At 51.6% G+C, this 15,235-nt stretch overlaps 1 protein-coding gene across 2 annotated transcripts in view; it reads left to right on the top strand.

Moving 5' to 3' along the window:
- Nucleotides 1-15,235, top strand: part of Fbn3 (fibrillin 3) — a 55,657-nt gene that overhangs the window by 18,409 nt on the left and 22,013 nt on the right. For both annotated transcript variants that reach the window (XM_078035195.1, XM_078035199.1), the window contains exons 27-42: nt 135-260; nt 1,064-1,189; nt 1,512-1,634; nt 1,848-1,973; nt 2,951-3,076; nt 4,459-4,581; nt 4,755-4,877; nt 5,297-5,422; nt 5,514-5,636; nt 6,187-6,309; nt 6,765-6,926; nt 7,676-7,744; nt 8,386-8,511; nt 12,036-12,161; nt 12,512-12,661; nt 13,742-13,813. In XM_078035195.1, the coding sequence (XP_077891321.1) occupies nt 135-260; nt 1,064-1,189; nt 1,512-1,634; nt 1,848-1,973; nt 2,951-3,076; nt 4,459-4,581; nt 4,755-4,877; nt 5,297-5,422; nt 5,514-5,636; nt 6,187-6,309; nt 6,765-6,926; nt 7,676-7,744; nt 8,386-8,511; nt 12,036-12,161; nt 12,512-12,661; nt 13,742-13,813 (1,950 nt within the window). The remainder of the gene's footprint in view (nt 1-134; nt 261-1,063; nt 1,190-1,511; nt 1,635-1,847; nt 1,974-2,950; nt 3,077-4,458; nt 4,582-4,754; nt 4,878-5,296; nt 5,423-5,513; nt 5,637-6,186; nt 6,310-6,764; nt 6,927-7,675; nt 7,745-8,385; nt 8,512-12,035; nt 12,162-12,511; nt 12,662-13,741; nt 13,814-15,235) is intronic.

Genomic DNA, 15,235 nt, shown 5'->3' with positions numbered 1-15,235 from the left:
GCATTCACAGGTACACGTGCACGTTCACAGACACACAGACACACATTACTCCCAGGCAGCAGGGGAAGCTTCCAGGAGCCACTTCACCGCCTCCTCCACTTGGCGTCTTCAGCCTGCTCTTTTCATACATTCAGATGTGGACGAGTGTGCAAGGGACCCGCTGATGTGCCGGGGAGGCACCTGCACTAATACGGATGGGAGCTACGAGTGCCGGTGTCCCACAGGACATGAACTGGTGGCCGAGGGCACTGCCTGTGAGGGTGAGTGTGCATCCTGCACACATGGTGTGTATATGTGCACGGGCCCTGCATGTGCTAGTGGGAGTGTGTGTCTCAGTGTCTACCGTGTGAGATGGCGGGTGATTGTATTGGTGTATCTGAGGATGGGCTTATGTATGAGTGTGCAAATGTGTGTGTATGTGTGTGATTGCATGCACCGGATGGTGGAAGTGTACATTTGTGTGTCTCCATGGGTGCATAGGAGTGAGATGGGAGGAATGTGTGTCTGTGAACGTGCACGTGTACCTGTGAATGCATCTATATGAGTGAGGGTGCCTGTGAGGATGTATGTGTGTGCCTATACAGGCTGTTCACATGTGTGCAGATGTGAGGGGTTGTGCATGTGTGTGAGCATGTAAGAGGGTGTGAGTGTGTATCTGGATGTGAATGTGTCTATAGAGGATAGATGTGTTTGTATGTGAGTGTATGAGCTTGTGTGGGTATGCAAGAGCATGCACAACGGTGTGAATCTACCTGAGTGCTAGTATACATACAGGTGTACAAGTGTGAGCATAAGTATGGGTTAGAGTGAGGTGTGTTTGTGAGTCTGAGTCTGTGTATTTGTGTTTGTAATGGAGTGTGTATCTGTGGCTGTGTGCACCAGGGACGAGTGTGCATGGTGTGAGTGTGTGTTTGTGTGAGTAGGCAGGTGCCCGTGGAGGGAGTGCTGATGTGGGGAGTGTGAGCTGATTGGTTAGGTGTGTCTCATCACAAAGAGGCAGAGGGTACAGGTCCCTCCTTCACCAGGGAACCCCACCAGCCTTGTGCTTCCCCCCACCCCGCAGACATCGACGAGTGTGCCCTGAGTGACAGCCTGTGTCCGCACGGCCAGTGTGTCAACGTCATTGGTGCCTTCCAGTGCTCTTGCCACGCTGGCTTCCAGGGCACGCCTGACCGCCAGGGCTGCGTGGGTGAGCCTGCGCCTGCCCCAGATCCCCGCTGCAGCCCAATGGCAGCCGCTGCAGTTCCTGCTGGCCTCCTCTCGGATCCCACTCCACTCTTGCCCCTGAATGAGCCGCACCCACCCCAGCCCCGCCCACTGTCCCACCCCCACCCCACCAGACCCCTCCCACTTCCCAGCCCCGCCCACCAAACCATGCCAGCCCCTCCCACTTCCCTGGCCCAACCCACACATGGCCCCTCCCACTGCCCCACTACACTGCTTCCCAGCCCTGCCCATGCCCAGCCCCGTGCACTGCTCCAGCTGCTCCCTGTCTGCCCTGCCTCCTGTAGACATCAATGAGTGTCAAGTGCGGAATGGTGGCTGTGACGTGCACTGCGTTAATACTGAAGGCAGCTTCCGGTGCAGCTGTGGACAAGGCTACCTGCTGATGCCCGATGGGAGGACCTGTGCAGGTGGGTGGGCCTGGCCTCTCTCTCTGCCTGGGATGGGGACTTGCTGGCATTAGCCAAGCCCCAGAGTGGCCCAGAGGCCAGCATCACACAAAGTCCAGGGCAAAGCCAAAGCATCCCTGCCCGGCCTGTGGGCTGCTGACTCTGGGAGAAGGATCCTGAGATCTCCCCGCATCCTGTGCACTTGCAGCCCATCCTCCACCCCTGTTCTTCCAGATGTGGACGAGTGTGAAGAGAACCCAGACATCTGTGACCGGGGCCAGTGCACCAACACGCCCGGGGGGCATCGCTGCCTGTGTTATGATGGCTTCACAGCCACTCTGGACATGACAACGTGTGTCGGTGAGAAGCAGGACTGTGGGGTGGAGGAGGCAACATCAGAGCCCCCACTCCCCCTACCAGGAGGCACGAAGGCACAAGTTTGAGGTCCCATCCCTGTCAGGAAAGGGAGGTGAGGCTTGGTAGCAGTGCTCAGTGGGCTGCTTGGAGGCCACCAGCACTGAGACCTGCCTCCAAAGCCCTGGAGACACTCATAGAAGCAGAGCCCGCCAAGCCTGTTCTTAGGGATCACCTTTTTTTTTTTTAATTTTAGTTTTTTAGGTGGACACAACATCTTTATTTTACATTTATGTGGTTCTGAGGATCAAACCCAATGCATACTAGGCAAGCACTCTACCACTGAGCCACAACCCCAGCCCCTTAGGGGTCACATTTATTGAGCATTCACTGTGAACCCAGCACCAACCAGAAAATCATGCTGTGTTCTGGGGGTTTGTGCTTTAAGATCATCCCGGGCAAAGGGGAGGGGAAACAGGATGAAAGAGAGTCAGAACGGTGTTCTGTGAGCCCTGTTTGGGGTTTTGCAACCCTTGTCCTCACCTAGCCACAGGTGGTCCTGGGGACTGGGGAGGAGATGTGTACTGGGTGCCCTACCAGGGCAGAGCTGAGGGGAGAGTGGGAAGTTCCAGAAGTAACCATGTGACTCCTGACCAAAACTTACTTGGACAGTGGAACTTGAGTCCCATGCACCGGGATTTCAGAAAAAAAGCCTTGTGAACAGGTAAAGATAGGGACTGCTGTCCACATAATCCTGCTGCAGACCTCACGTGAAGTCCTGCTGGAAGTAAGCCTGGCTGTCTTATGGGACTCATTCCCTAAATGTCCTGGATAGTGCAGGCCTGTCATGGCTCACTGGCTCCTGTGTTCCATGAAGCACATGCTGTGAAACACGCATCACAGGACACCCAGCCTGCTGCTGGCCTCCGTCCTGCCCTCCCCCAGCACCTAATCCTCACACCTCCTGCCCTCTCACCCTACAGATGTGAACGAGTGTGACCTTAACCCTTACATCTGCATCCACGGGATCTGTGAGAACACAAAGGGGTCCTTTGTGTGCCACTGCCAGCCAGGCTACGTCGTCAGGAAGGGGGCCACGGGCTGCTCAGGTGAGCTGGTGGTCAGTGATGCAGGTGAGAGGGACTCCAGGGGCCAGCTTGATGGTCATCAGGGCTGCCCCAGGCCTCAGGCAGAGTGTAGCCAGAACTCATTCTGATGGATCTCCACTGATGAGGCCTCGTGTGAATGCACTGCCCCGGGGTCCCCTTAAATAGCTGGACAGAGCAGCCCCAAATGCCCACAGCACCTTCCCAACACAGCAGGGGAGCCTCTGCTTTACATGCACATTGAAATACCCGAATTGTTACAGAATCCGCTTCCTAGGGCTGTCAGATGAGCATCTGCCTCTTGGTATAAAATCCCAGAGATTTAGCCTCCCTCCAGAAAATAGCTCTGGAGGTCAAAAGGCCTGAAATCAAGGTGTGGCCAGGCTGGGTTCCTTCTGGGGAGTTCAGAGGGAGAGTCTGTCCCACGCATGTCTCCTAGCTTCTGAAGGTTGCTCACAATCTTTGGGGTTCCATGGCTTCACTTTGACCTCTTCCTTCCACAAACACGGCACGGTACTGCCATAAAAGCAGACACATAGACTCATGGAATAGACCAGGGGGCTCAGAAGTCAACCCTCGCAGCTACAGGCATCTGATGCTTGACCAAGGGGCCAAAAACGTATGGTAGGGAAAGTCAGCCCCTTTGACAAATGGTACTGGGTGGATTTCCGCATGTGGAAGAGTGAAAGGTGAACCCGTCTCCAAATGAGATCAGGTTCACAGATTCAAGGGGTTAGGACTTGACTGGGTGTCGCAAGGGCCCACAGCCCTGTACGCTCTAGTTGTATAGTTATTTGAGTGTGTGTTAGATACAAAGATTGCATCGCAGAACACTAAGCCCTATGATTGATTTTTTATCTTCCCATGCACGGTATGGAACCGAGGGCCTGGTGCAGGCTAGGCAAGTGCTGTACCACTGAACTGCACCCCTAGCCCAAAACTATGATTTTGAGTTTGTCAGTGTTGAGATAAATTTTTCTTTGAAAATACATTTTTGCAAGTATAACTGAGAGTCCAGGTAAAGAAAGGTTCAGTAACGGTAGCTCACTTAGGTGGTGCATCAGCACTGCAGAGATGATAAAGGTGATGCAAAACTGACTCAGAAATGACAGACTAGAAGGAAATCCTGGTTTAACTCTTCATTGGGACAGTTACTCTTAATGTCTACCTGAGTCTCTCATGTTGCCATTTTAGATCATTTCTGAGGGCTGCTAAGAGTTATGCCTGTTGGATTGGGGGTTTCTCTCTTGGACTCTGGATAAAGACAGAAGGTCCTGGGGTAGGCGGAAGGAGACTCTCCGGGGGCTTTCCTCCCTCTTTTCACTGCTACCACAGCAAGTCTTGCCCTCTGAGACTGGGCCCTGAAATTTCTCCTCCCCACTCAGATGTGAACGAGTGTGAGCTTGGGGGACACAACTGTGACAGCCACGCCTCCTGCCTCAACGTCCCTGGGAGTTTCAGCTGTAGGTGCCGGCCAGGCTGGGTGGGAGATGGCTTCAGATGCCAGGGTGAGTACCTGGGGCAGGGGTCCCTACAAAGTAGAAGAGGTAGGGGGGTGCAAGGTGGAGGTGGTGTGGCTGGGCCCAGGGCTGGTGGGACCATGCAGGGCTGGGTTGGAGGGTCTGCCTCTCTGCGGCCCCTGGCATGCACACTGGGGGACTGCACGCTCTGTCCCCTACAGACCTGGATGAGTGTGCCCTCCGAGAGCACCGGTGCAGCCCGCGAGCCGACTGCCACAACACCCCTGGGTCCTACCGCTGCGCCTGCCGCCAGGGATTTGCTGGGGATGGCTACTCCTGTGAAGGTGAGAGGAAGCAGGTGCAGGCACCAGAGAGAGGGACAGCCACGGGGCTGGACTCGCCACCTCCCACCCTGGGGATGCACCCTGGGGATGCAGCCCCCCGGCCGCCTACCCACCTGCGAAGGTTGTCTTCTCCCTTGGACCCCGCGTGCTTGGGGATGCTTGCTTACTACCTGGCTGCCCTCTGCCCAAGGTGTGACCAAATCCCTCTCTGTCCGTCTGCTGGAGTCTGCATGTCCAGAGCCCCCTCTCCTCTCCCTGGCCCCTGTCTTGATCCCACCCTGAGTTGGGGTCCAAGTTCCTAGAGCTTCATTCCTGGGTCCCTGGGGACACTGAAGTGTTCAAGTGTCTGGATCCTCCCACCCACCTCGAGGGGTTCCAGCCCAGCTGGCCCCCAGCCCTCTGCCCCTTGGGCTCCTCAGACAGGGACGAATGCGCTGCGGACATGGACCTCTGTGACAGCGGGCAGTGTCTCAATGTACCTGGTGGCTTCCGCTGCGAATGTGAGATGGGCTTCAGCCCCACCGAGGACCACCGGGCCTGCCAGGGTGAGGCCCGGGCTCCACCGGATAGAGGGCAGAGCGGGTGGGTCCCCAAACATGCTGTCCAGCCAGGCGGGCTGACCTGGGGTTCCTGCAGATGTGGACGAGTGTGCTCTCGGGAACCTCTGCACGTTCGGGACCTGTGAGAACCTGCCCGGGATGTTCCGCTGCGTCTGTGACGATGGCTTTGAGCTGGACCGCAGTGGCGGCAACTGCACAGGTGCGGGGTCAGCCAGGCTGGGGAAGCGGGGACACAGGACTGAGAGTGGGGGCGTGGCTTGCTCCCTCGCTGCCCCTGGGAGCGGGCTTGCCTGACCTCAGCTCTGCAAGCCAGTCTCCATTGGCTGTACTCCACTCCGCTGCTGTTGAACAGCCACAGATGACATGTAAATGAATGGCCATGGCCATTTGCCAATAAAACTTTATTGACACCAACAAGCAGTGGGCCAGATTTGAGTTTTCCACCCCATGGTTTTAAAGCATTTTCTAAATCTGGGTTTTGTGTGTTGGCTGAGTGGCACGCAGGGTGGGGAGAGTTTTCAAGGGGAAACCTCTAAGCCCAGTTGAACGGAACAGGAAGAGGAGGGGGTCGGAAGGGCCAGTGCAGACTCTGGAGGCCTGTCCCCTTCAATTTCTTTCCGGTGAAGGTCAAGGATTTGTTCCAAGGTCCAGCACCTAAGCAAGGGCCATGGCTTTCCAGGAGCAAGCCAGGAGGGAGGGGGATGGAAGGAGGGTGGAAGTCCTACTGATGGTGCTGTTGCCCCCCACAGATGCCAACGAGTGTGCAGACCCTGTGAACTGCATCAACGGCCTGTGTGTCAACACCCCCGGCAGCTACTTCTGCAACTGTCCCCAGGATTTCGAGCTGAACCCCAGTGGGGTGGGATGCGTTGGTGAGTCCATGCTCAGCTCTAGCTGGGGGGACCTGGGGTCTGTGGAGCCAGCTGGATGTCAGGCTGTGCACCTGCTCCTGACAAGAGGACACTTGCTGGCTTGGAACCAGGATCATCCTTGTCCCCCAGAGAGATACAGCCTTCTGGTCTAGATCCAGCTGCACGCCCATGCAGACAGTCTCACAAGCACACACCTTCCCTGCCCGGCCCTTCCCTGTTCATGCGTTCAGGAACACCCAGCCACCACCACACACACATGGCCACACACACACACACACACACACACACACCCACGGCCACACACACTGAGACCGTCAGTCAACAGTTGTCCCCCTCAACCCCCACACAGGCACACAGAGACACTCAGAGGCCACACATGCATAGACACATAGCAAGCACACATGCACATGGTTTCTCTCCTGCCATTTGCTAACCACCCCTTTCTGCCTGTTCAGACACCCGGGCTGGGAATTGTTTCCTGGAGACCCTTGACCGAGGGGATGGTGGCATTTCCTGCAGTGCTGAGATCGGAATTGGCGTCACCCGAGCCTCCTGCTGTTGCTCCCTGGGCCGGGCCTGGGGCAACCCCTGTGAACTGTGCCCAATGACCAATGCCAGTGAGTTCCTCTGCAGGGCAGGCACTGTGGCCTGAGCCACAGAACCAGGATCTTCGGGGTCATTTCTGCTAACAGAAGGCTTTGAGGGACAGGGAAACTGAACACCAGGGAGGGAGAAGAGTGCATCCTGGGACACACTGCATGCTCTGGGCAGCCCATGCGTCGGGCCTCTCCAATTCTCTGTGCTTCACTCCATCACTTGGCCAGTCAACAAACACTGGGAGTTCCTCTGTGCCTTGTGCTAGGGTCCGGGGACTGAGAGAAAGACAAGCCACATCTGTTCCTCACCTGGGAACCAGTGGTCTCAGGATTGCGAGGGTAGAGCTCTCCAAAGGGCTTGTTGAGGCTTAGGGATGGTCCAGGAGAAAGCCACAGAGAGGAAGCAGGTGAAAGAAGGCTTCCCAGGGAGAAGGCTTGAGTGAGGTTTTGAAGGATGAGTAGGAGTTTCCCTAGAAGAGAAGGAGGAGGATGTGAAGGCAGTGAGAACAGCCTGTGCAAAGCCGCTACCTTGTGATCCGTCTGCTGCCATATTGAATGTGAAAACACATTTACACACACTCACACTCACACACACCAAATCCCCAAGCAGCCCTAACATTGACCTAAGGTCTCTTGACTCCAAGAGGCCAAGGATGACCAGACGGGGGCTGCTCTTGAGCACTTTTTAAGGGACCCCCCTCCCGTTTCCCCTAGGCTTTGATCCAATGCCCCACCCCATAGCCCCTCACAAGAGCCTGTTTCTCTTGCAGCTGAGTACAGAACCCTGTGCCCAGGTGGTGAGGGCTTCCGGCCCAACCCGGTCACTGTCATTCTAGAAGGTGAGTTCCTGGCAGACCATCCAACTGGCTCCACTTTCTCTGTATCTCACCCAAGTACTGAGTTGGACTGCCTGGGGAGCATATCTTTTCACCTGGAGGACTGACGGGAGAACCAAACCATGCTTCCACTTTGCAATGCATTGTTAATTTATTCTTTCAGCCATTTCTTCTCCCATCTGTTGGCTTATTCATCCAACCTTCCACTTATCCATCCACCCATCCTTCCATTTTCCATGCTCCATCCATCCATCATCTATCCATCCATCCATCCATCTATCCATTCATCCATACCTCATTCATCCATTCATCCATGCCCATCCATCCATCATCTATTCATCCATCCCCATCCATCCATCATCCATCCACCTATCATCTACGCATCCATCCATTCATCCATACCTCATTCATCCATCCCCATCCATCCATTCATCCATGCCCTATCCATCCATCCATCCACTCATCCATCCCACATCTTCCTCACAATGAAAGGAAAGGAGTTGAACTCAAGAGAGTCTGGGTCTAGCCTTTGAGAGAGACCTCCAAATATTCGACAGCCATGAGGGGTATCTCTTGGGGATCCTTGAAGGAGCCCAGGAAAGCCCAGGAAGCTCCCACGATCAGCTTTTTCCCTTCCTTGACAGACATTGATGAGTGCCAGGAGCTGCCAGGGCTGTGCCAGGGAGGGGACTGTGTCAACACATTTGGCAGCTTCCAGTGCAATTGCCCACCGGGATACCACCTGAATGAGGGCACCCGCATCTGTGAGGGTGAGTGTGGATTCTCCCCCAGGCTGGGCCAGGCCCTCCCTGACTTCCTGTCCTGCCAAGCTCCATATGGATAAGGAAGGGAGGTCCTTACCTGAGGTTTGGTTTGCCTTGGTTTGCCCTCTGCTCTTCCTCCTTCTCCTCTTCATTTGTCCATCCATCTGTCCATCCATCTGTCCTTCTTCTCTTAAGCCAAACCGACCAAGCCCCAAAGCGAAGAGTGAGAAAGAAAAAGCACGAGAAGGAACAGTCCCACATTTCCTTCAAGCATCACTTCACCTGTCTATCCTTCTTTTTAGTTGTAAATGGACCCAGTATCTTTATTTCACTTATTTTTATGTGCCTCACACATGTAAGGCGAGTGCTCTACCACTGAGCTACAAACCCAGCCCTGTCTGTCATTCTTGTTTGAGCATCACAGGGATGGTCAACAGCTAGCTGGTGCCCAGGACGGTGTGTTAGGATTAGGGTCAGTGTTTTATTCCATTGTGGTTGGAGAAATGCTTTGTATGATTTGAATTTTAAAACAATTTATTCACGCTTGTTTTGTGACCTGATCTGTGGTCTATCCTCGAGAATTTTTCATGTCCACTTGGCAAAAAAAAAGTGCATTCTGCTGTTTGGGGGTTGCAAGTTCTATAGGTTTTCTTAGGTTTAGTGCTTCATGATGTTGATGAAGCCCTCTCTTGTCTTGTCCACCTTCAGCTAGTTTCTTTTTATCTCTTATTGAAAGTGGGCTTTTGAATTCTTCAATTGTTTTTGTAGAATTCTGACTGTTTTTTGTCAGTTTTTACATCACATATTTTGAGGCTCTTTTGTTAGGTGCATACATGTGTATCATTGTTATATCTTCTTGGTGGGTTGACCATTGTATCAATATATGGTATTCTTCTTTGTCTCTTATGGTAATTTGGGGCTTTAAGTCTATTTTTTTAAAACAACTATTGTCACCCCTGATCTCTTTTTTTTTTTTTAAATATTTTATTTTTTAGTTGTAGATGGGCACAATATCTTTATTCTATTTTTATGTGGTGCTGAGGATCAAACCCAGGGCCTTGCACATGCTAGGCAAGTGATCTACCGGTGAGCCACAACCCCAGCCCACCCTTGATCTCTTTCAATTACTATTTGCATGGAATATCTTTTCCCTAACTTTCAACTTCAACTCATTTGTGTCTTTGGGTCTACACTGAGTCTCTTGTGGATAGCACCTAGTTGGATCATGTTTTCATTTTTTGTTCATTCTGTCACTGTCTGACTTTTCATTGGAGACTCTAATCTATGTACACACTATTACTGGTAAGGAAAGGCTTACATGTGCCGTTTTCTATTTATTTCCTACATATGTTGTATTTTTTTGTTTGTTTGTTCCATTTTGTTTTGTTTCGGATTGAACCCTGGGCCTCACACATGCTAGGCAAGTGCTCTATCATGAGCCACACCCCAACCCTATTAACTTTTTTGTTTCTTTTTTCGATTGATTGATATTTTTCCTAATGGACCATCTTAATTTCTTTCTTGTTTCTTTTTCTGTATCCTTTTAAAGTTAAAGAAAAAATAGGAGTTGATAACCAACAATGCAATACTACTGAGTCCTACATTTACCTAGGTAGCCCGCTGTTTCATTGTACGTTATTTCCCTATACGGGTCTGGGTTACTGTCTAGGATATTTTCATTCCATTTGGAGGGGCTCATAAGTATTTCTTGGGAGGCCTGCTGGAGATGAACACCTTCAATTTCTGTTTATTTCAGACTGTCTTAAGAAATTCTCCTTCATTTCTGAGGGACACTTTTGCCCTCAGTATTCTCGGTGGTCAGTTCTTTTTCTCCATGAGAGTCTTTTTTTCTTCCAGGGCTTTACTTCACCCCACTGTTTTCTGGCCTCCACGGTTTCTGAGGAGAGATTGGCTATTAACCTTACCGAGGGTCCCCTGTGTTCAATATGCCACTTCTCCCTTCCTGCTTTTAAGATTCTCATGGCAGCTGTGGTCCCTGAGAAGGGAGGGACGTGACATTGTCAGGGGCACTTACAAATACAGCAGCATTCTCACACTGCAGCACGGTTACTATTTATTGTAAATTATTTGTTATAAGTTTTCCGCAGGAGTCTAGAGCTCCACATATGTTGATTCCCCCCGCCCCCCCCCAGGATTTTGCCTGTTTAATTTGCCTTTGTGAAGGAGTGGAGCCTGGGAGTTCTCTGCTCTGCCATTTTTGGTGATGTCACGCTCAGTGTAACATTCTCTCACCTGTTTTTATACAGCCTGCAGGCTAAGAATTTTTTTTTTCATATTTTAAGTGATTAGGAAAATAATCAAAATAATATCCTCTGACACATGAAAATTATATGAAAGTGAAATATTAGGGTCCATAGTAAAGTTTTCTTGGAGCGTGGACAGTACCACAGATCATTTTCACACTGTTTGTGACTGCTTTTATGCTGCAGTGACAGACCAGATAATCAGGAGAGACTTCCTCTTGATTCAAAAACTGCAAAACAACGTGGCCCTTTACAGCCAAAGCTCTGCCTCTGGATGGGAGGAATTGATCAGGTTGAAAATCATGACCCCCCCACCCCAGGATATGGTGGTCCTCTTTACCCATGGCCAACGTCTGTGGTTACCCATGGTCAACCCAATCTGAAAATACTAAATGGAAAATTCTAGAGATAAACTATTTGTACGTTTTAAATAACATTTATTACAGCATCTGGTTATGCTAGTTTCATTTTCTTAGCAGTTACAATTGTTCATGTCTCACTGTGCCTAATTTAAAAATCAAGCTTCATCATAGGAGTGCCTGTATAGGAAAAAAAACAGAGTTCGATACTCTCCACAGTGTTTAAGCCTCCTCCGGGGTCTTGGTGGTGCATCATCTTCTATCACTGTGACCAAAATACCCGACAAGATCAACTTAGAGGAGCAAAGATTTATTTTGGCTCTCGGTTTCAGAGGACCCAGTCCAGGGTTGGCCGGCTCCAAGTCTGGGCCATCAGGGCAGATGGACGCGGCAAAAGGAAGCTTCCCGGCTCAGGGCAGCCAGGGAACAGAGAGGGAGGGGCGCGGTCAGGGAGAGGAGGGACCCTTCCAGGGCACGCCCCCAGGGCCTCCTTCCTCCCAGCCTTCCATTCAGCCACCAGTTCATAGATCCATGATTCAGTCACTTACCCAGAGCCCCTCTCTGCATAGGGGCCCTTGCTTTCATCATGAGACTTTAGGGAACATTCCAGGTCCAAACAGGGGGACGGCTCTGCGTTATCCATGGGGCTCCTGCGCTCTATCACATCGCAGGGGGTAGACGTGGTTGCCCCTTGGTGATGGCACAACCCATGTGGGTTCAGGTCATTTCCTTAGTGTAAGTGGTGTCACAGTGAGTGTTTCTTCATGTCCTGTCCCTACTATATCTGTATAATGTTAAGCTGGTTTTAAAACCAAACCACGGAAGTGCCTCCTGGGCCCGGATAGGAGTTACCTGGAATGTCCCTGGACAGGGTCCGAACACCCCGCCTGCCCCACCTCCCCTGCAGATATCAATGAATGCTCCACACACTCGGGCATCTGTGGCCCTGGCACATGCTACAACACCCTGGGGAACTACACCTGTGTCTGCCCTGCGGAGTACCTGCGAGTCAACGGTGGCAACAACTGCATGGGTAGGAAGCGCGGTTGACCAGGGGGTTGGCAGTGGCCGGAGCAGCATGGGAGGAGCTGCCTCCAAGCCTTGGAAGAGTGCAAAGAGTTGTGTTTGAGAGAGAGGAAGGGAGAGCGTATCTGAGGTGTTGATATGTGTCAGTGAACAAGGCTGCAGGACTCAAGGGCCCAGGGCTGCCACGAAGCTGCCACGAACAGTCACCCAGGCTGTGCACTAAGTCTGAAATATGAATGAGGCCCCCAAGTGTGCTGGGGGGAAACACCAATCCAGTTGTGTTCCAATGGATCCATGAATCCCTTCCTGTTTGGTCCTCTCTTCCTCTCACCTGGGAGACCCTTTCCCACACTGCAGACATGAGAAAGAGTGCCTGCTTCCGGCACTACAATGGAACATGTGGAAGTGAGCTGCCCTTCGACGTGACCCGGAAGACTTGCTGCTGCTCCTACAACATTGGCCAGGCCTGGAACAGACCCTGCGAGGCCTGCCCCACTCCTGCCAGCCGTGAGTTCCCCTTCCCCACCTTCCTGCCAGCCTGGCCCCTCCCAGCACCGTGTCCTTAGGGCTCTGAGGCTAATCTGCCTTGTTCTGATGAGCTGGAGTCAGTTGGGTTCCCTTGTGTGGACAGTGGGCAAGGCACTCAGTCCTCCTTTGCAGACATTGAGAATTCAGGGTGGATCGATGGAGCTTTCAGGGTGGGAAAAGCTCTTGAAGACACACAGAACCAGTGGGTGTTCGGTACAGATGCAGTTCTTTTTTTCAAATACTTTCCATCTAAGGCAGGTTGAATCTGCAAATGCAGAAACTGCAGGTATAGAGAGCTCTGACTGTGACTGGAGGATACATTGCTCAGGAAGCCCAGGGCCCACTGCCTGAGGCCAGAGTGACTGCGCAGGGGTATTCATCCATTGGCTGCCGTGGACGCTCAAGTTTGAAGCAGGGTTCACTAGGTGTCTTAGTCTGTTTTCTATTGCTGCAACAAAATACCTGAGACTGGATACGTTTTTATAAATAAAAGGAGTGAGCATGCCAGCTCAGATCTTTCTCTTATAAAGTCACTCATGCTGTCATGGGGAGCCTCCCCTCACGACCTCATCTACATCTCACCACTTCCAAATGCCATCGGTATAGGACTTTGGGGATTCTGTTTCCAACACATGAGCTTTTGGGGGACACATTCAAACCATAGTGCTGGGGAGGGTAAGGGAGAAGGGCTGTCGGGGCAGAGGTGCGGCAGCTTGGAGGAGCGGGTCATGTTCAGACACGCAGGTCCTCTGATGGCCCTGTGCAGGAGTTTCTGCTGGAGAGATGGTGGGGCCGGGGCGAAGGTCTTGAGGTCACAGCTGAACAGTTTGTTGTTTCTGATGAGGGCGAGGGGTGTGGCTGGTGTGCCCATGCTAGCCAGAGGTGGCCAAGTCCCACCTGCATCAGAAAGTCACTGCACAGGTGTATGGCCACCAGGGAGGAGGCAGGGGGGTGGTGAGAGGCCAGGTGAGGGCTGGGCTGCAGGGAGGGGCCGTCCCTGCAGGTGTGCGGGGGTGGGGGGTGGGGGGGCTGGGCTGCAGCTCTGTTCTCCTCTGGCAGCTGACTACCAGGTCCTGTGTGGGGACCAAGTCCCGGGCTTCGTCATTGACATCCACACGGGCAAGCCCCTCGGTGAGTGACCAGCGTCCCTGATTCTCTTAGCGCCCTCTTCCCTGTATCTCTAACTCCCCAGGAATTTTGATCCCAAAATACTTCCTTTTTCTTTTCTTTTTTTTTTTTCCTTTCTGTTTTTTGAACAGTGAGGGTGTTTTTATAAGACTGTGCATCATTTCTGGAGCAACAGTAGTACACATACAATAAAATTCATCATTGTGACTGTTTTCTCAGTGCCCATTCAGTGGCATGGAGCAGTTTGCACTCTGGTGTGACAATCTCCATCATCCGTTTCTCACCTCCCGGAACTGAACCCCCGTCTCCATTCAACACTGACTCTCGTGTCCCCCACCCCCACCCCCCCGCCAGCCCTAGCTCCACCATCCTGCTTCACGACTCTGAACTGCCTGCTCTAGGGCCCTCCTGTGAGTGGAATCATGCAGTTTGTCTTTTCGCTTAGGGAATAATGACAAGGACAAATTCTGTGCATGTTCAGTACAGATGCAAAAAAAATTTCTGAATTTTTGCAAAATGTAGTTGGTTTCATCTGAAGACGTGGAAACTTCAGCTACGGAAGGCCAGCTGTGTATGTGTATGCATACCCACTGAAAGCGCCTAATTTAAGCTGGACGTGGTGGTGCATACCTGTAATCTCTGCTACCCGGGAGGCTGAGGCAGGAGGATCACATGTTCGAGGCCAGCCTGGGCAACTCAATGAGACCCTGTCTCAAGATAAAACAAAAAGGGCTGGAGATGTAGCTCAGTGGTGGAACACCCCTGGGTTCAATCCCCAGTACCAGATATATATATATATATATATATATATATATATATATATATATATATATATATATATATATAAATTTTTAAGTTAAGTGCCCAATTCAGTGGATTTGGTGCATTCAGAGCTATGTAGACATTCCCTCCATCAAACCTTAGAGCATTTTCATTATGCAAAAAGAAAGAAATCTTGTCCCCTTTAGCAGTCATTGACCCTCTCCCGACCCCCAGACAGTCACACTCCTTATGTTTCCGTGGGTTTGCTAATTCTGGGCACTTCTTATAAGTGCAGTTCTACGATATTTGCTTTATTTATTTTTTGACCTGGATCTGTTTGCTCAATGTCACTTTCAGGGTTAGATCCTGAAAAGCAGGGTGCTAGGTCACGGGAAATGTATTTTTCTTTTTTTTTTTTTTCCCTTCAGTACTGGGGATTGGACCGTAGGCCTTAAGCATTCTAAGCAGGTGCTTTACCTGTGAGCTACATCCCCAACCCTTTCTTAAATTTTATTTTGAGACAGTGTCTTGCTAAGTTGCCCAGGCTGGCCTCAAACTTGCCATCCTCTTGCCTCAACCTCCCACGCAGCAAAATGTGCATTTTCTTTCTTTCTTTCTTTTTTAAATTTTACTATTATTTTTGTTAGACTTTTAAATTTTTAA

Source organism: Ictidomys tridecemlineatus, chromosome 2, assembly GCF_052094955.1.
Source record: "Ictidomys tridecemlineatus isolate mIctTri1 chromosome 2, mIctTri1.hap1, whole genome shotgun sequence".
NCBI classification, from domain to species: domain Eukaryota; kingdom Metazoa; phylum Chordata; class Mammalia; order Rodentia; family Sciuridae; genus Ictidomys; species Ictidomys tridecemlineatus.
This window is presented reverse-complemented; position numbering and strand designations above follow the sequence as displayed.